Genomic DNA, 19,881 nt, shown 5'->3' with positions numbered 1-19,881 from the left:
TCCTGTGAAACAAAACCCTGTCTGGGTAGTTAAGTATTATCCCCATTTTACAGATGGGGAAACAGAAAGAGAGAGTACGTGGAGCGATGGAGGCATCTCTTCTCTCTCTTCAAGGGAGCACAGGGACTGCTCTTTCTCATACTCCCATGGAGGCACGTAATGCACCAAGGATGAGTCATGATTTCTGCAGTACAAACTGTGTGCATCTGTATAGGTCTATCAGTGCAACCCTGTATAAAGCCTTCTTGTATAGCAACTTCATTGATCATTTTTAATAACACTGGTTTTAAAATCAGAAGATGATTAGAAGACGGGAAGAATTCATTTATTAGATGTTGGGTTTAGTGCTCTTTATTTAGAAATGAAATATTCTGAACACAGTATGTATTGTTTGATTATATATTAATATTATGAAAGGAGAGAGAGATCAGTGGTAATGTTTTAGCCAATTTTAGTCTCCAGCTGACCTGTGGTTTGTATCCAGGGCCCTGGTTCTGCAAACACTTACACAGTTGTTTAACTTCAAACACCCAAGAAGCCCTATGGACATTAATTTACTACTCATGGGAGTACAGTCAAGCACATGTGCAAATGATTGCGGGATAGGGGGACTAGATTTGAAAATACATGTGAACACATTTACTGCTAGAACTGGGTAAAATTTATTGCCTGAGATTTTTTGTTGACAAAAATATGTGTCCAGTGACAACAAAATCTTTTGCACATTTGTCTTGGTTTTGCTGAATTGTTCGTTTTGGGGAAAAAGACGAATTCCAAACAGCCAGAATAGGTTGTTTCAGCAAATTTGAAATGAAACCTTTCCATTTTTCAGTTCAAATAGACTTTTCATTTCTAAATTTCCTACAGTGTATATAGTATACATATATTATACCCTAAAACACGTTCAAAATCCAATTAAAAAGATTCCAAACAATTTTAACATTGAATCACAGAAAACTGATAAATTTTGTTTTTGATTTGACCTGAAACAGTTTTTTCCAGAATTGCCAGCAAACCCAAATCTGTTATTCACCCAGCCGTATTTACAGCCAACTACAGTATGTCAAGAGGCATCACAGTTTTGTTCCATTACCAAGGCCAAATTGTAAATCATATTTGTCATGGTATGTTGTAAATTTAATTAAAATAGAACTCTCTCTCAAGAGAAATGAGAATTTCTGTGCAGGAGGAATTCTTGGGTAAAGAGAGTGCTTAAACATAAGGATATACAAGTAATCAGCCTGTGTCATGAAAGAAACATGATTTGTATGCCTTGTATAAAGGTCTCCTCCTGAGTATGGCAGGCAGTAATTGTAACTGTTCAGCTTTTGTGCACAAATGCTATTAATAAATACAAGATGGGAAGATAAGTCATTGGTTTAGACATTTTAGGTAGCAGCTACATAACTCACAATAGTTAGCGAATGAGAGAGGAAGGCCCAGATCCACAAAGGTATTTAGGCTTCAGTTGAAATCAATGGAAGAGAGGCGCCTAAATAGCTTTATGGATCTGGGCTTGTAAGTGACCAAGTTGCTCACATGCCCATAAGAGCTATAATTCACTGACCATACTGAGAGTTCTCACAGATTGTAGTTTGGCATTTCTTTATTAAGTTACCAGTCCTGCACTGAGAACCTTTAGGGTCGTTCTGTTGACTTCACTGGGTCTCTGCTTGGATCCTCTTGTGCAGTTCTCATTGCAGGATTGAGGCGTAAATATGCATGCCTGAAATGACTCCTCGAGCTGGTTAGATAATTTGCTCCTTTGGCTTTTTCCTCAATAGCAGAAACCAGTTTAGAATCTGATCTTACAGGGGGTGAGCACCTGAAACTCAATTTCAGGATATAGTTTCTGTCTGGCGACTGTTGGTTAGGAAAAACCAAGAGACGTGTGCATTTTAATAATTGTAGTTTGAATTCTTGTCTAGGGCACATGCAGGTGAGTATGCATTCTTTTAGCTTTCTGAGCATGTGCTTATCTAAATCTAAGGAAATCAAATAAGTAAACTTCCATTTTACAGCAATAGGACTTGTGGACACTCAGTGAAGACTGCCTTACATGAAATCACGCCAGGAGTCTGGCAATTCGTCCATTACGAGATTGATATTTTCAGATTTTCATAATTAAAGGATACTAAAAAACAAAACATAAGAAACACAAAAATACTACACTGATCTAATGTTGTTTTGGACTTAAATCAATGAAGTATGGATATTTGCATTTTAGGATCAAATCTGCAATACCTATACATAATTGGGTATCACCTTAATGTTGTTCTGTTATACTTTTTTCCACTGAATTCATCCGATGAAGTGAGCTGTAGCTCATGAAAGCTTATGCTCAAATAAATTTGTTAGTCTCTAAGGTGCCACAAGTACTCCTTTTCTTTTTGCGGATACAGACTGACACGGCTGCTACTCTGAAACCTGACTTTAGAAACTGGAGATTTGATCATTAATTGTAAATTGATATGCTGTTACTTGTTTGTCACAATAATATAAGTAATAAATTGATATGGATATACACAAAATGTTTTATATATCAGAAGATAGCTTCCAGAAATTATAAATGTAACAATAAGGTTGAAATGTATCTTGTTTTGTTCATAATAGATCTTCAGTGTAGAGATGTTAAGTTGCACTGTGAAGTCATGATTAAATTTAATGCTATAATGATGGAAAGGTGTTTTTGCTATACCATTTGGACTCTAGGAAAATAACTTTTCATCTCCTGTAGTTTTTCATTCCTTGATATCCATTCCATGTAGATGGCAATATGCACTATATAATATATATGCATTGTAATATTTGAGGTTGCATTTCATGTAGAGAGAATGTTTTTTTCCCAAAGAGCCACTGCATGAGTAGAAAGGGTTCAAAATTATACTCAAGCAATGTATGAGGTAACAAATTATTATTATGTGTCATTTTTCATTCCCATGCCTGGATGACTTTGGGTACTGTTGAGAGCTTAATGTTCTTTTTCAAGCCTTTACTTTTTTAAAACCAGAGAACGGTTATTACTTAAATGACAGAAATGTATAGTATATCTGTTAAAATTTTTTTAGCATTTGTTGTCAGGTGTGCAAAACTGTTAACTCAGAAATAGCTTAGAATGAGGGATTATTTTCTGGTTGTACGTTAGAATAGGTTAGCTTATTTTTAGAAATATGCCAAACATTTTCATAGCACCTTGTCATTTATATCACCATTGGATCATCATAAATACCTGGTAGATATTAGGATCACCTAATATTTGTTCTCACTTGTTACTGACAAAATAGCAGTCTTTTGTGGAGAACCTGGTTATTAATACAGCTATGAGAGAAAAAATTGTTGTCAGCAAAAATGGTAACATCCCACTGGAAACAAATAGAATAAATTGTAAATTACTACATCTTTACCCTCTGTGACAAAGCTCCGAGCCTGTACTGGTGGGTCCTGTGCTTCCAGACAGATTCAGTGGCCTCAGAAGCTTCCTTAGGCCCTCAATATGACCTCCCTTTTCTCAGTATAGCGGCAAAGGTCACAGCTTATTGAGCTACTTTCATCACAGGCGAGTATGGGAGGTGGGAAGATGGAATACCCCCAGTCTCTGTTGCTTTTTAGAGCTCAGTAGGTGCATGCTTCCTCTCTTCCCACTCCTTTCACCTGGGCTTCCCCTGAGGGAACTGGAAAGGAGAGTTTTTAAGCAGTATGAGTGAGACCTTGATTGTCTCCACCTGTCTCCTGCCTTAACTGGTTAATTGATGTCAGGTGTCTTGATTAGCCTGGAGTAGCCTTTGTTTGGCTATCCAGGGAACAGGGACCTGCTCATTCTGAAGCTTCTACTACTCTCTTATATCCTTCTGGTCTAAGTCTGTTACACTTCTATACAAACATTGTTTTTGCAGTAAAATGGCAGGTGTTTTCACTTGCAAAAATGTGTTTTTGTTTTCATGTGAAATAGAGAAAAGTTGAAGGTAAAACACGGTGTTTTGCTTTCACCAAACTGGTGAAATTACGATTGTTGTCATAAAGAAGTTCATGACCAGTGGTGAAAAAGGTGACATTTTTGTCTTTGACCAAATCCAGTGATTTTCATAAGAACTTTAAAAAAAATCATATTTATTTATGACAATTGATAGTTTCATACTGTTTCACACTGCGTTAGCTGCTAGTGACTTGCTTAAATCCTGACCCTGCGCTGTGATCTACCTGAGTGGAGAACAATTGAGATCAATGGGATTGTGCATAGTATAGTGGTATGTGGTCCAAATATAAATCTATATTTGAGCAAAAAACACCAGGTCATAACCTATTTTTAAGGTCTAAAAGTTATTCTTTTAAACTCCCTAACATGAGAAAACCTTAGCTGTCACTGTCTGGATCCTGCACCTCTTCAGATTCCATTACTCATGGACTGTACCACCTTCACAATGAAGTGCTTCAGAAGATCTAGGACTGGATTGAAGGATATTAGGGAGCTAGTTCTTAAGGAGAAAGTAATTATTGTAAATAATATTTTAACCCCCCGCAACAAAACCCTAAGGGCTGAATACCCTGAGGTACAATGATTTGGTGCTCTTCCTGACTAAGTGTGCCATAAGACAGGCTCTCAGTGAATTTCTTGCCTGGTATTCTCAAAATGTGTATAACCCTGGTGTCGCAAAATTCCACCTGTGCTGCAGAGAGTTTCCCAACCTACAGGATTTATTCCATTGGATAACACTGAGTTTAAGGATCCTTTCCTGCAGCACCGTTAAAATGTAAAGGTTCTAATTATCTCCAGTTCTGCTCCTGTCGGGGAAAAAAAACCATAAATATTGCCTCTGAGTTTGTGTTTATTCAGCGATTAATAATTTAGACTTTCCATTGGCAACACAGGTGGTTAAATGATTAAGACAACTTAATTAAAAATGCTGTAATAGCAATTGGAAAAATTCAGTGTATGGTTCCCTTGAAAGGACTACAAGTTTGCTATGTCATTCCTCTAACCATAATATTTACTGTTAATCATTGTCCAGCTTACCCACCCCTGGAAAAGAAGTTCTGAATGCAGGATAACTGTCAACCCACAGGTATTTTCCTAGGCTAAATGCAATCCTGTGACAAAATGATGAGCCAGATTCTCAACAGGTACATATCACTGCTTTGCTGATTTACCCCAGTTGAGGATCTGGCTTGATATGTTCTTTTAAGTTTTGGATACAGTGAATGATAAACACATACGTAACTTGCACCAGGTGTCATCATGTTTAAGCTTTTCGTTGCATGTAATCGTTGCTGATTTTTGGTTAGATGAGTTAGACACTCCCTCTGGACATGATAAACATGATAAAGTTTTTTTGGCTGAACTGTCTCCTCCAATCAAACTGGTATCTTGTTTTCCTTGTCTGTTTTGCCATGGGTTTATTAAGTTAAATATTAATAAACAGTTCAGAGTTTCACCTCAATTAATTAGTTTTGCTTTTTTTTGTGTGTGTGCATGCAGGTGGCGTTTGCATTGCTCAGTCGCTAAAAATCCCCCGTGAACCGAGACTGGGAGAATTTGACAAGATCGTCAAGCGCTTGTTGGAAACTCCTAATGCTCGAGCAGTGATTATGTTTGCAAATGAGGATGATATTAGGTGCTTGTTTTCGTAATTTTTTATGTTGAAGAAGTTACCTCTTTGCAGAAAGTCCCCTTCTGGGAGCCCGTGTCTGATTTCCTAACAGATTTCAGTCCAATGTAAGGTTACCATTATACCCTATGCTATGCCACTGCTCCACAGAGACCCCAAACTTCCTAAGAATGAAGATGGTGTATATTGTAACTTGAGGACGGAAAAAGATGAAGCAAATTAGAATGATAGACAGAATAATATGTTTAAGGGTAAGGATGAGGCAAATTAATATTTACCATACTGTAGCTCGAGTGCTGAACTCTGTCTTTTGAGAAATATGCTTTAGACTGTCAGAACAATTGACCAATTGGTTAAAGACAGGCTATTTATGTATAACCAGAACCAATGCTGCAGGGGGACTCTAGTCAGTAACATTTCTTGATAAATGCGTTATATCTAATTAGTCGTTGGTTTATTTGCAGGCGAATATTAGAAGCAGCCAAAAAAACTAATCAAACTGGACATTTTCTTTGGATTGGCTCAGATAGTTGGGGGTCAAAAATTTCACCCGTTTACCAACAGGAAGAGATTGCAGAAGGAGCAGTCACCATTCTGCCCAAAAGAGCTTCGATCGATGGTAAGAACTTATAGTAATGACACAAAAGATACACTTTAAGAGTTACATTTAGTTGATGAGAATCTCCTATTTACTTCACGCGGTATTGAATGCAATGCAGACCTCCATGGGAATTGAGGGCACTTGGCACCTTGCAAGATTGGGCCTTTACTGTATATTGATGTTGAATTGGCGGGTTTATTGACCACCTGCATTGAATTTTTTTCAGCTGTAGTATTTCACAGCAGCCTTATCGATTGGGTTTCATCAAATAATTGCTATAGCAGTTTCAAGAACAGCTTTCTAAAACAAATATTAATAGCAAATGTAGTTATTTTTATATTCCCAAATACCACTTTATTCTTTAAAAAAATCTGTACCTAGGTAGCTTATATCCCTATGCAATGGAGATATGCATTGCATTTTTGTTATGCAAACCAAACAGATCCACCAAAAACTTGTAAATGTATTCTTCTGCATCCTGTGTCATATTTGTATGCGTTTTTTAATTTTAGGATTTGATAGATATTTTCGGAGCCGCACCCTGGCTAATAATCGAAGAAATGTGTGGTTTGCAGAATTTTGGGAGGAGAATTTTGGATGCAAGTTAGGATCACATGGAAAAAGAAACAGCAATATTAAGAAATGCACAGGTAACACACTAGAATAAAATACTTTCTTCAAATTCTTTGTAATCTATTACAAGACAGACTGGTAAGGAACTTGTTTTGTCCCTTGAGAGGTTGCTTAAGACAAATTTCACTGTATTCTTATACCAATCTCATTCCACCTTGAAATATAAATTCTGATACCTTCTTGTCTATACTGGAGGGTGCAAACTCTTATTAGGGTGTTGCTTTAGTCACATGTTTGTTAGACAGCCTTATAGCGTGTCTCACTTTAAGAGAGTACCATATCTTTTACCCTGTGGAACTTACAAGATTTGAAGACTGCGCCAACAGCGATTGCTACACCTGCAAAGAAAATGTGATGAGTTTCAGCAAAGGCAAAAGGAGGCCTGTTGGGGAGCAAAAGGGGGTATTTAATTGATCCACATCTAAAGATGGTTCAGGTTTGGGTAAATATTTGGACTGAAGTTCAGACTGGGTCTTATTTTTCACTGAACTACTGTTTCAAACTATATGCAAATGAATACAAAACTGATGTTCTTTTCACTCTTGACACATGTAAGCTATGAGTGAGATTACTTGTCGTCTTCACTCTGGGTCAGATCCTGAAGTCCTTACTCAGTTTATATACTGTGTTTAAGGACTGAATAAGAACTGAATAAAGAGCTCCCTGTGGGAAGGAAATAGTCATTTTCTGACATACTCTTGTGAACACTGAACAAAAAGCTTGATACATCTAGTGCATGGTTCTAATTTTAACCAGGGACTATTAGCTCAGGTGTCCCAGCTCATCACATTTATGAATTTGAAGCACCACGAGTTGGTCTCTGAGATGCACACGATACAAGCTATACATGTCTTTATAAATTCAAATCAACACTTTCAATTGCAAATGGAAACAAATTGGGAGCCAGTGCAGTTTATGGAGCACACATGTAATGTGCTCCATGTGTGAATTATTGCTACGGAACCTCACATTCTGCATTCTAACAGAAAAAGTGAGAGCCTCTTTGCTAAGCAAAAGGTGGAATGAAGTATTCTTGGACACCAATATTGTCTGCGCATCCTGAAACAGACAAAGATCTAACCGGGCCCCTAGACTAGGGACATTTAGTTATAACTCCTGGTTATGCATATGAAGGAGCAGAAATCTCCTCTTTGGCCAGACACTGGGACTGCTGAATGACCAGTCCATCTGGATCTGATGAATCACAGAACAGCTTCCTGGTGGCACTGCAGCACACACTATTTCATTCTCTCATTATGGCCTCCCATGCACAATGCAAAAAAAGTATGATAGACTAGAATCTTGTGTTACCCCCCATAAGAGAGCCCTTGAGGCAATGAATCATAGCGCATTACTATATTCTAGTTCCTCTCAGAGACTAAATAATAGAGTGCCTGAAGCATGACTTCATCTCGGCCTTTTCAGGTCCAGAGATGTGTTAACAATACCTCATGGTTAAGTGTGTTCTGATACAATGGTGGTAACGTTAAAGCAATAAAAGCTGCTAATGTCCTAACCAAGGACATTGATTTTAGAATCAGAATATCAAAGGAAAATGTATGAATACAACTTTTGCAAAACTTCAATTTTGAAAATCTTAGGATAGCTTTCACTTAGATCCCTTGTCCCTCCCTCCCTCAGCCCCAAGTTAGGATTTCAGTTTCTTCCCTTTGGAACTATTGCGTCTGCAATTGCATATTCACATTAGTCTTCTATAGAAACTTTTCCTCTCTTGTTTTTCTGCTAGCTGTCCCTTTAAATTTGAGACAAGCAAATGCAGCTGCAGTTTGCCATATTGCAAATGTAGGCTGTCCGTATGTGATCTCTGTCTACTATCCACCAAAGGGACTAGCCCAATCTCTGTGCCATGCCAATGCCAAAGGGATGGGCCAAGTAAATCTGAGGGCTCCAGATATAGCCAGTGGTGCCTCCACACAACCCTCTCAATAATCTTCCTCGACAAAGAAATTTACTGGCAGGGTGATAATTGTCAAGTTTATCAGCCTCAGAAGATGGTTTTGTTACCAGGCCTTTGCTCATTCTCTCTTTTAAGAGATGTGGGTGCTTCGTTCTTCTGAGGGGAAGCATCTATATTCTCCACCAATAATGAAATAAATGTTCCCACACTATTTTAACGACCCACGTGGGGTGTGGCCCTGTTATCAGCTCATAGCCTGAAGTACCTAGAGACAGAGACGCGGACTTTCTAATGTGCCAGGGGGTGCTTGACCCTGCTCTGCCCCAGACCCTGCCCCCACTCCATCCCTTCCCTCAAGACCCCACCCCTGCCCTGCCTCTTCCCGGCTCTGCTGCACGCCTGCCATGCCTCTTCCTGCCCCATTCTGCCCCTCACCCAAGTGTGCCCCACCCTCTCTCCTCCCCCTCTGAGCTGATCTATGTGCTGGGAGGGAGGGAGAGGCGCTGATTGCTGGGGCCAGCAGTGGGTGCTCAGCACCTGCCTTTTTTTTTTCCCCTCGGTGCTCCAGCCCCAGAGCACCCATGAAGTCGGCACCTATGCCTCTAGAGTGAGTGAAACTGGATGGAATTCAAATAAGGCTTCAGATTTTTATTACATCGGTCTGCTACCAAGGCCTCTGCCAATCTAATCCAAATAGTTTGATCCATGAAGTTAATAGAAACCACTTTAGAGTGAAAAAAGCTCAACTGTAATCCAGAAAAAGACAAACTGGGTTCACCAGGTTTCTACCATTGGAACAGATCTCCTGATCAGGATTTGCCCTACATCACAATAGTGGTATATAGAGCTGGGCGAAGTATTTCAGACAGGGTTCAGATCCCTGCTCTAGAGTGGAGATTTGGAGCTGGGTGTCTCATTTCCTAGGTGAGCATCCTAACTACTGTGCTACAGGTTATAAGAAGGTGAAGGAGGCTCCTCCTTCACCACCTGTTCTCCTATTTTGTGAATGTAGACCTTCATTAAATGCCTGGGAACAAAATATTTTGGGTCAAATATTTTTTTCAAGTTGCTGAAAATTCAAAAAAATTGGATTCAGTTTGACTCGAAACAAATTATTGTGGATTTTTTTAGAACTGTCAGCAAACTGAAAAATCAGATGTCCATTCAGGTCTAGAGAGAGGATATTTTAAAAGACTATATACCGCTCAGAGTGCTTCGTGCTTCCCTCAGGCCTCTAACAATATTAATTATTCTTATTAATTATAGTTATGGTTCACTAGATCATACTCTGTTTAATGAAAATTGCATTCTTAAAAAGCAGCCTTTGTTTTCAAGCCTTTGTTTTGTACTTCACAATTTAGACATGTTTGTTATTGCTTTCTTACCTTTTAAACATTTTAGGCTTCTGAGCTGAGTGAAATTAGTGGAGTTTTCCTTTCAAGTTTTCCTGATAATATACTGCCCTTTTTTGGCCAACTCACATTCAGCAATCATTCTCCGAGATCAGGGATTGGCAACCTTTCGCACGCTGCTTCCCGCAGCCCCCATTGGCTTCCCGCAGCCCCCATTGGCCAGTGGGGGCTGCGATCGGCCGAACCTGCAGACGCAGCAAGTAAACAAACCGGCCCTGCCCTCCAGGGGGCTTACCCTGGAGGGCCTCGTGCCAAAGGTTGCCGATCCCTGACCTCGATACTGCAAAAAATATTTATTTTTTCTTGCTGTTAACTTTAGCAACAGGACTCTGAGTGTTTGTATGTATGAATCAAGTGATAGTGACTAGAATGGTATATTGAAGGATATGAGGTTGTTCTTGTGAAAACCTTCCTGGAATAAAAAGTTATCAAATCAGACCATTAACTTAGCATGGATGGAACAATAATTACAAAATTATCCGTAAATCCTTTCATTGAAAGAAGGAAAAATCATGCATAAAGATGGTTCTCTCTGTTGCTGTAATTTAATGTGCAGGAGTGGTGCAATTCACAGTTTTGACCCACACATGAAGGCTATCTGGAGACCATTTGGCATATTCATTAAGGTAGCAGAGCTTTTCCTTCCTAGCAAGTCAATATTTTGGAAGGGACAATTCTGTCAGAGAAGCTTGGCAGCTGTTTCTCCTGCACATAGGAGACTTAATTTGCGAGGGTGGAATGAGGGAAAGCTCCTCTATCATTATCAATACTAATGCACAAAAGACAGAAGTGATCAATTAATATTTCTGTTTTGTATTTGGAAAAAAAACAGATGATATGGTCACATTATATGATAACATTATTTCCATTTCACTAGTTTCTCAAGACAATATTAAACAGCAGCCACTAAAATTAGCACTTTTAAATAAGCAAGACTGGATAACTGGCATCGAAGAGTTGTAAAAGAGCTGGCTGAGGAACTGTCTGGACCATTAATGTTGATTTTTAAGAAGTATTGGAACACTAGGGTTGTTCCAGAAGACAGGAAAAAATCAAATGTTGTGCCAATATTTAAAAAGTATAAATGGGATGGCCTGGAAAATTATAGCCCTGTCTGTCTGAAACTGATCTTGGGCAAGATAATGGAGAGGCTGATATGGGAATCAATTAATAAAGAATAAAAGGAGGATAATATAATTAATACCAGTCAACATAGGTTTATGGAAAATAGATTCTGTCAAACTAACTTGACATCTTTTTTTTTGCTGAGATTACTAGTTTGGTTGATAAAGGTAATAATGTTGTTGTAATATACTTAAATTTCAGTAAGGCATTTGACTTGGTACCACATTATATTTTGATTAAAAACCTGGAAAGATATAAAGTTAACCTGGCACACGTTAAATGGAATAAAAGCTGGCTAATGGACTGGTCCTAAAATGTAACTGTAAATGGGGAATCCTCATCTAGCAAGATCCCATAGGGACTAGTTCTAGGCCCTACACTATTTAACATTTTTATCAATTACCTGGTAGAAAAATTAAATCATCACTGAAAGTTCACAGATGACATAAAAATTGGGGAGTGGTAAATAATAAAGAAGATAGGTCACTGAAACAGAGCGATCTGGATTGCTTGGTAAACTGGGTGCAAGCAAACAATATGCATTTCAATATGGCTAAATGTAAATGTATACATCTAGGAACAAATAATATAGGCTGCACTTACAGGATGGTGGACTCTATCCTGGGAAGCAATCACTCTGAATGTTGTGGTATATAATCAGCTGAACGTAAACTTCCAGTGCAATGCTGAGGCCAAAAGGGCTAATGCGATCCTTGGATGCAAAAACAGGGGGATCTCAAGGAGTAGAAAGGTTATTTTACCTCTGTGTTTGGCACTGGTGTGACTGATGTTAGAATATTATGTCCAGTTCTGGTGTCCACAATTCAAGAAGGATGTTGATAAATTGGAAAGGGTTCAGAGAAGAGTCACGAGAATGATAAAAAGATTAGAGAACCTACCTTCTAGAGAGAGACCCAATGAGCTCATAGATTATATGGCCAGAAAGGACCATTGTGATCATCTAGTCTCACCTTTGGTGTAGCACACGTCACAGAACTTCCCAACGTAGGTACTTGTAGACTGCAATAAAGTTACCTCTTACCCTTTTCTTTTTTATTCTAAATAGATTGAATGCTAAATAGATGTTAATAAAATTAACAGGGGACCCATTAAATGGATTAAAAATTGGCTAACTGATAGATCTCAAAATGTAACTTTAAACAGGTTATCTTTTTTAGGGTAGAGAGGCTTTGAGACCCTCCTCTCACCCACATCCTTCAGGAGGAAAGCTTTGTGCCTCCCCACAACAGTAGCAGAAAGTGGCAGAGGTAATGGGCCTCTTGCCCCACTTTTGAATACTACAATCTGGAGCTTTTCCAACCGAAATACCTGGAAGGCGACACGTTTATGGAGAAATTCCAGGTAACTGAAGACTTAGGATAACTTGGGAGCAATGTGTATTGTGAGGTGTCTGATGTTGGCAATTTAATGTTAAGTGTCATGAAATTTGAAATTTTGCTTAAAACCTCAGCTCCTGGAGTCATGTTATTACTTGAAAATCTCAGCTTTCATTTAAAAAAAAAGTTTCTAACTGCCATGGTGGTTGCTGAAGCTTGAAAACATGAATTTAAAGGACCCAAACCCAGAAGGCAATAAAAAGATCCACATTTTATTATTTTTAATCTTACCATTTTGAATCCAGTCTCATGATTTTGGGGGACCTGTCTCGTGATTTTTGAATGCTCAGGGTTGGTTGCCCTGGAGTCACTAATGAGGAAGATGTGAAGTGCAACAGCAGAGGATACTACCATTAAAGGTTGAAAGGGCTGAGGTAAGTTATTGGGGTTAACTGAAATTGATGTTTAGACTTGATGGAGTTCTAGGGATGGAGAGAAGTTTGTCAAGGTTATTACTTTAACTGAAACCATTAGTACATATATCCAGCAATTTAATGTAGGTTAACGTAAAGGGCAGTGTATTATGTTTCAATGGATCAAATTGTAGAGCCAAATTCATACATGACATAAGAGGTTGCAACTCCATTGAGATTCAAGGTCTGAATTTGCCTCATAATGTCCCTTCCAGGCCAGCATTTAACATAGTACTTTAAGTCTTTTTGAATAGAGAAATCTGGTTCTCTAAAACATATCTCAACAGCAATGTTAATTAAAAGGGTTCTTTTATGCATAACTTTTACTGTTAGAGAAGAAATATCTTTCTGTTTCTGGTTAGCATTTTGTTTAACTATTCTGCAAACCTAATCAGCCTTTAAATACCTATAATGACTGACTGCACTGCTAAAAATAGAGATGGGAGAAAAGATTCCAGAAGCATATAGAGACCTGTGCAAATTAGGCAAATTTGAATTTGCTCTATCAAACTGGGTTATTTGTTTCACTGAAAATTCACAGCGTAGTATAACAGATTTTAAATCTATTTATTGCATATTTGTGAACTTTAGACATGCATTAGTTAAATTCTCCTTGTTTTTAACTAAGTTCTATCTGAACGCAATTGCAGGCTGAAAATATTAAGGGAAAAGAAACAGATTTACTCATTGGTATCACAGTCCTGAACCATGATCTGAGAAATTTGTAGGACACATTAGAAAGTTCACTAACAGAATGTAAACGTTCTTAGTGCACAGTTGCTGCCTATTTAACTTGGGTAATAGTCCCAATCCTATTTAATGTACTCTTCTTAAGTATGCTTTTCAATGGAATGAAAACCACCCAGGATGTGAAAAGCACCATATAGTCGCTCAGGGAGGAATACATTGTGTGTAACTTGCACAGTGGTCTTGCCCAAGAGGCATTATGGCTCAGGAGGTTCTCCCTCTCAGCTTTCTGGCATACAGAAGGATGGTGCACAGGCTTCCCTGCTTTGCCTGACTTCACTCTGTGCCTGGCTAATATGATCATTTTTTGTATCTGCCCTTACTCCTCCTCCTCTGCTATTCTTTGTCATCCTCTTGGGTATCATGTCTGACATTCAGCTTGTAAGTTCTTTGTGGATAGGACCACTCTTTCTGTATTGCTCTGAAAAATGTCTGTTGCACCTTTGTGTGCTGTGAAGTAATACTAAATTATAGTCGTCATAGCTATCACTGTATCACAATAAGCAGGATTTGGGGGGCTATTTGGCATATTTGTTGGATTCATCTGAACTGCCCGCTACTCTAGTTTTGATAGTTATCTCAGACTTCTTAAAAAAAATAGGTGTTAGACAGAGGCACTTACAGTGCAGACGTCCCATGCTGTCTAATGTAACACTAAATCAAATGACTAATGTAAAATATGTCCTTAAGTAATTTATAGAGCTGGAGAGCATTTAACTTTGCCTTTTCTACAACAGATCATGTCCCAGGTGGCCCTGCCAACCCTTCTGATAATCTAATTAGAGCCTAATCTGTTTACTGCATTATATTTTGGGTCATAAATTCACCAGGTTGGCAGATGTTGTCTGGCTCCCAATTTCAGAAGCCTGGGCAGTAAACTCCAGATGAAAAGTTGCTGTCCAACTGTGAAGGCTGACATTTAAGAACGTGGCATTCTGTCAAAATAAAAAAAAGGATTGTAATGTGGACTCCCTGTGCCCCATTTCAGATCAGAATGTTTGTTTAGCTGGTTTTCTCTCATGATGGTGGGGAGTTAAACAGCAGAATTCAGACACATAGGTTTTCATCATCTTTCTTCTGTAAAAGCCTTAATAGAATAGAATGCATTGAAATACACCATATTAAATTAGAACATACTTGTTCCACTGTAAATGCGTATTTGACACAAAGTCAGTCACAAATAGTATACCATCAAACCTCTGCTCTGAGTGGCAAATCCTAAGCATGAATGTGCAAACCTTACCCATGTTGAGTAGTATTTAATACTGGGGACAGCTAGTGTGAGTTAAGTACAACAGGATGCCCTGAGAAATGTTGAACATTTACAGCTGTCATGGACCTCACCTCTCAGTATTCAGCCCACACTTTACTGGCCTCCTTTTTGGCACTATAGTGCATGGGGCTAGTTGGAAAAAGGTTGCCTAGCTTTGGTCCAATATATATTCATTGTAAGACACAGTATTCAAGCCTCAGAAACAGTTACAAATAACATTTCAAAAAGTTGCTTATTATAATATGTTAAAACAAAACAAAGGGTTGCTGTTTGTTTCTGTGTAATTTGTATTCAGGATCAAGAATTCAAGCCTGTTTGTCAGTAAAAGTATCATTTTTAGATTTGTAATTTCCCCCTCTGTTATGAGCCATGCCCCATTACACAAGCATTTGGAAAACAGCTGATCCTACCCATTTAAAACTGATATTCTTACTGACAAATTGTGGCTTGAATACTTGGAACACGTATGTATACAGTGCTTCATAAAGACAGCTGTACTCTTCAGAGATGGTCTGCAAGACTGGTGAAAGCTGGGCCAATTGTTACTTTAAGCACAGCGCTGAGCAAAGGCTGTAAGTGTAACATCTCAGGCATAGCCCTGGGAAGCATTGTAATTCAGACACATCTCACAACGCCTCCCTTTCTCACTCCTTGTTCCTGGGGGTAAGTAGTAAATTGCTCCCTCACCTGCAGTATGCTCTCAGCTACACTGACAAGGTGCTAATAGGAGGGAAGGAGCCCCAGGCCCAGACCATTCCTAACCCATCCTCACATACTTTCTACCCACCCCTCTGGAATAACTATAATTTACTCCTTCATGCCTGGACCCAAGGTGCACATAAGGTATGTCTGTATTGCAATAAAACACCTGAGGCTGGCCTGTGTCAGATGACTCAGACTCATGAGGCTCAGGCTGTGGGGCTATTGCAGTGTAGACATTGGGGCCCGGGATCCCAGAGCCCGGGCTCCAGCCTGAGCCCTGTGAGCCTGAATCAGCTGACATGGGCCAGCCACAGGTGTGTTATTGCAGTGTAGACCTTCTGTTACCCCAGAATTTGACATTCCTGCACGTACTCCAGAATTTGACAGTACTGCAGTCAGCCATTTTGTATGTTCAGCCACTGCCAGCTGAAAAAACAAACATCACATAGCTAGGAAAATCTTAGAACTTTGTGAGGCAAGGTCTGACAGCTGCATACTTGCAGTTTATTAATCAGAATGGGAAGATGGAACAGAAAGTTAACAGTATGGAAGAGAGCGAGTGAATAGCCACCTTGGTTTTAAGTGCCCTGACACATTGTTATGACTAGAAATATTTTGATGATAAGAGATGAGTAGTTTTGCTAAAATTAGGAGAATTGGTGACCCCCTAGGAGTCACTACAGGTTATGTGCTTTGTTTGAAGTTAGCTATAGAAGATTAGGTGAAATAATATGCTTTGGAGCAGCCCAAGGAAGCTTTCTTTGGGCAAGGATTTGATAGCTAAGTTCCCCAGCAGCTAAACAGAAGGCAGGGCCCTCCAGAAGCCTGGCTGCTGATCCCTTGGAACCATTTTTTAACTTTGGGTAACTATAAAAGTTTTGAAATGCTCTAACCCTACTGTGACAACATGTGTGCGTGAGATCTAATAAAAAAGTAGTTTTAGATGAAAGCACTTCTGGTTTGTATCAGTTATTTATCAGACAGCTGAGCTGTGCCCCCCATTGATTTATTCCTGATGCTGCCTAGAAAGAAACAGTTAAGTTACCACTGCTTTGCGTTCTGAGAAACCCAAGGTAACAATATCTGTAAGGTTTAAGGAAGATTCTTACTCTGTATTTCTCCTCTGGGGGGGTATGTAGTCAGGATCACAATCTAGCCACATGAGAGGAACTGGTAAACTGTTATACTATTTAATTTCATTTATTTACATGGTATTGTCCAAGAATTCCAGGTTCCAGTCTATATATAAAATATTATGTTTATTATGTATTCATGACATACCACCCACCTTCACTAGCTACACCCTTAGAATAAGGGTTAATCATACAGTCATAGGATGCCTGCCTCTTTTCATCAATAGATCTCAAAGCATTTGACAAAGGAGGTATTATTCTCCCCATTTTACAGATGGGGAAACTGAGGCCCAGATAGGTAAAGTGACTTGCAGGCCAGTAGCTGAGCTGGGACTATAAGCCAGGGCTTTTGACCCCCACTCCAGTGCTTGTTCCACTAAACCGCAGCATATAGCAACATGAAACATAGACTAAAAGGCAATGAAAGTCTCTGAAAATGATCATTATCTACGTATTTTCCAGTATCTGGCATAAAGGCCACAATTGTTCCATGTCTTAGACATCTGCACTTGGGAGTGTCTTACTGTCCTACTTCCCTAAAGGACTATGTACTTGGAAGGTTCCAGAATGGTGGGGGAGAGCAGCCTCCGGGGGCTACTACTCTCCATTCTGCACAAGTAGGCATTGGGACACAGAGACTGGATGGAACCCTGGCTCTGGTGCCCGCCAACATGCCAGCAGTGCAACCTGAACCAGTGTGGCAGGGGAAGTAATCTACTAGGTATAGTTCAATAGCAGATTACTTCTCTTCTGGAACAAGTCAGGAGCCACAATTCTCTCCTTGATCTGCTCATGTGGTGGAACACTTGTCCTTGGTCCTTTACTCCTGGCAGATTGTCAACTAGCCCTATATTATTCCATTGACTAACTGTTCTGAGAAAAATAAGCCATTTAATATTCTGTTCAACCTTTGTAGAGTAATATTTTCTTAATATTCTGGCAGTATGAGATGATTCAAGATACATATTCAAATCTGTCAATGCAATTTTAGTAATAGATACAGGAAAAAGCAGCTTGGTCTTTCTCAGTTCCCCTTATGTAACTACAAAGAAAACCAAGGCATTTCACATATAAATTAAGTTACAGATTCAATTACACCATAAATATTTGAGGCACATCTAAGAAACTTCATATTGTACAACATTTTCTTTATTAATCATTTTTTTACTTGCAGGATGTCAACTACTCTAAAATATGATTCACTAAAGAAAAAAGATAATTCTTTAAGCTTCTTATTACCTATTTTTCTTGACATTTTGAAAACAAACATTTTTCCATATTCAGATTTATGTTTCATTTTAGACACCACTGATATCCAAAGAATATCCATATTTAAATTACACTTGTAATAATATTTAGTACAGACTTCAATGAGACTGAAATGATGAATTATTACTCACCCCTGAGGGTGAAGGTTTCACAGTGGTCCTTTGTAAACAGTAATACAAGTTTTCTAACCCTCAGCATGAGTAGCACTTTACTGCATGAGCAGTCCCATTAAAATTAGTGGGACAGTGTGCATAGAATCATAGAACTTCCTAATGTCTAACCTAAATCTCCCTAGCTGCAATTGAAGTTCATTTCTTCTTGTCCTGTTCTCAGTGGTTAAGGAGAACAATGTCTCACCCTCCTCTTTACGTACATAAAGACTATTGTCATTTCCCCAATCAGTCTTCTCTTCACCAGACTAAACAAACTCATTTTTTTAAATCTTTCCTCATAGGTTATGCTTTTAAATTCTTTAATTATTTTTGTTGCTCTTCTTTGGACTTTATCTAATTTGTCCACATCTGCCCTGAGGTGTGGTGCCCAGAACTGGACACAATACTCCAGCTGAGTCCTTATCCTTGCTGAGTAAAGTGGAAGAATTATTTCTCATGTCTTGCTTATAACATTCCCATTAATACATCTCAGAATTATGTTTTTTTTATTATTGACTACTAATTAGTTTGTGATCCATTATAACTCCCAGATCCTTTTCTGCAGTACTCGTTCCTAAGCAGTCATTTCCCATTTTGTATTTGTGCAGTTGACTATTCCTTCCTCCGTATAGTGCTTTGCATATGTCCTTATTGAGTTTCATCCTTTTTATTTTAGACCATTTCTCCAGTTTGTCCAGATCATTTTGAATTCTAATCCTGACCTCCAAAGTGCTTGCAACCCCTCCCATCTTGGTATTGTCCGCAAACTACTCTCGATGCCATTATCCAAATCATTTATGAAATTATCAAAAAAATGGACCCAGTACATATCCCCGTGGGATCCCACTCAATACGCTTTTCCAGTGTAGATAACTACTTACTGAGTATGGTTTTCCAACCAGATGTGCACCCACCTTTAGTAGATTCATCTAGGCTAAATTTCCCTACTTTGTTTATGAGAAAGTCAAAAGCCTTTCTAAAAGTAAGGCATTCTAAAGTGCTACTCAGTATGAGAAAGGGTGTCAGAATTTTGCCCTTAATGGATCACTAATGAACTATTCTTCAATATTTCAAAAATTGTTCCAAATAATATTTGAATAAAACATTTGAAACAGGCAACTTAAGCTTTTAAACTACTTAGCAACTGAAACACGATAGTACAATCTCAATAGAAAAGCTCAGATTGGAAGTTCCTGGGTGCCCTCAAATCAGAATCCTGGGGAAATGTCTGAGGTGTCTTCTGGGTTGATGATTACATAGATTCAAAGTACATAGATTTAGGGTGGCCAATAGTGGAACTTGCAACCCCATTTGTAGTGCTGCAACAGTAGCAGTTCAGGGCCTGTCTAACTATCTCATGCCCAGCTTATGAGTTAGGATACAGTTCATTCCCCAACCCAAGTTTTATCTGAAGAAGGGTGTATTTAGTCAAAATACTTTTTTACTTCATTAGCTATGTGGTCACTATTCTCCAGCACATTATCATCAAGATTTATAATGTTA

The 19,881-nt window shown here is 38.8% G+C and overlaps 1 protein-coding gene across 4 annotated transcripts in view; it reads left to right on the top strand.

Annotated features, from left to right (window-relative positions):
* GRM8 (glutamate metabotropic receptor 8) overlaps positions 1-19,881 on the top strand; it is a 455,209-nt gene that overhangs the window by 217,973 nt on the left and 217,355 nt on the right. For 3 of the 4 annotated variants that reach the window (XM_073328248.2, XM_073328250.2, XM_073328249.2), the window contains exons 4-6: positions 5,474-5,609; positions 6,068-6,222; positions 6,717-6,854. In XM_073328248.2, coding sequence (XP_073184349.1) covers positions 5,474-5,609; positions 6,068-6,222; positions 6,717-6,854 — 429 coding nt within the window. The remainder of the gene's footprint in view (positions 1-5,473; positions 5,610-6,067; positions 6,223-6,716; positions 6,855-19,881) is intronic. The other variant, XM_073328251.2, reaches the window with a different exon arrangement.

Source organism: Lepidochelys kempii, chromosome 1 (genome assembly GCF_965140285.1).
Source record: "Lepidochelys kempii isolate rLepKem1 chromosome 1, rLepKem1.hap1, whole genome shotgun sequence".
In the NCBI taxonomy this organism is placed as follows: domain Eukaryota; kingdom Metazoa; phylum Chordata; order Testudines; family Cheloniidae; genus Lepidochelys; species Lepidochelys kempii.
The sequence above is the reverse complement of the archived record's forward strand: the minus strand, read 5'-3'. Positions and strand labels throughout refer to the sequence as shown.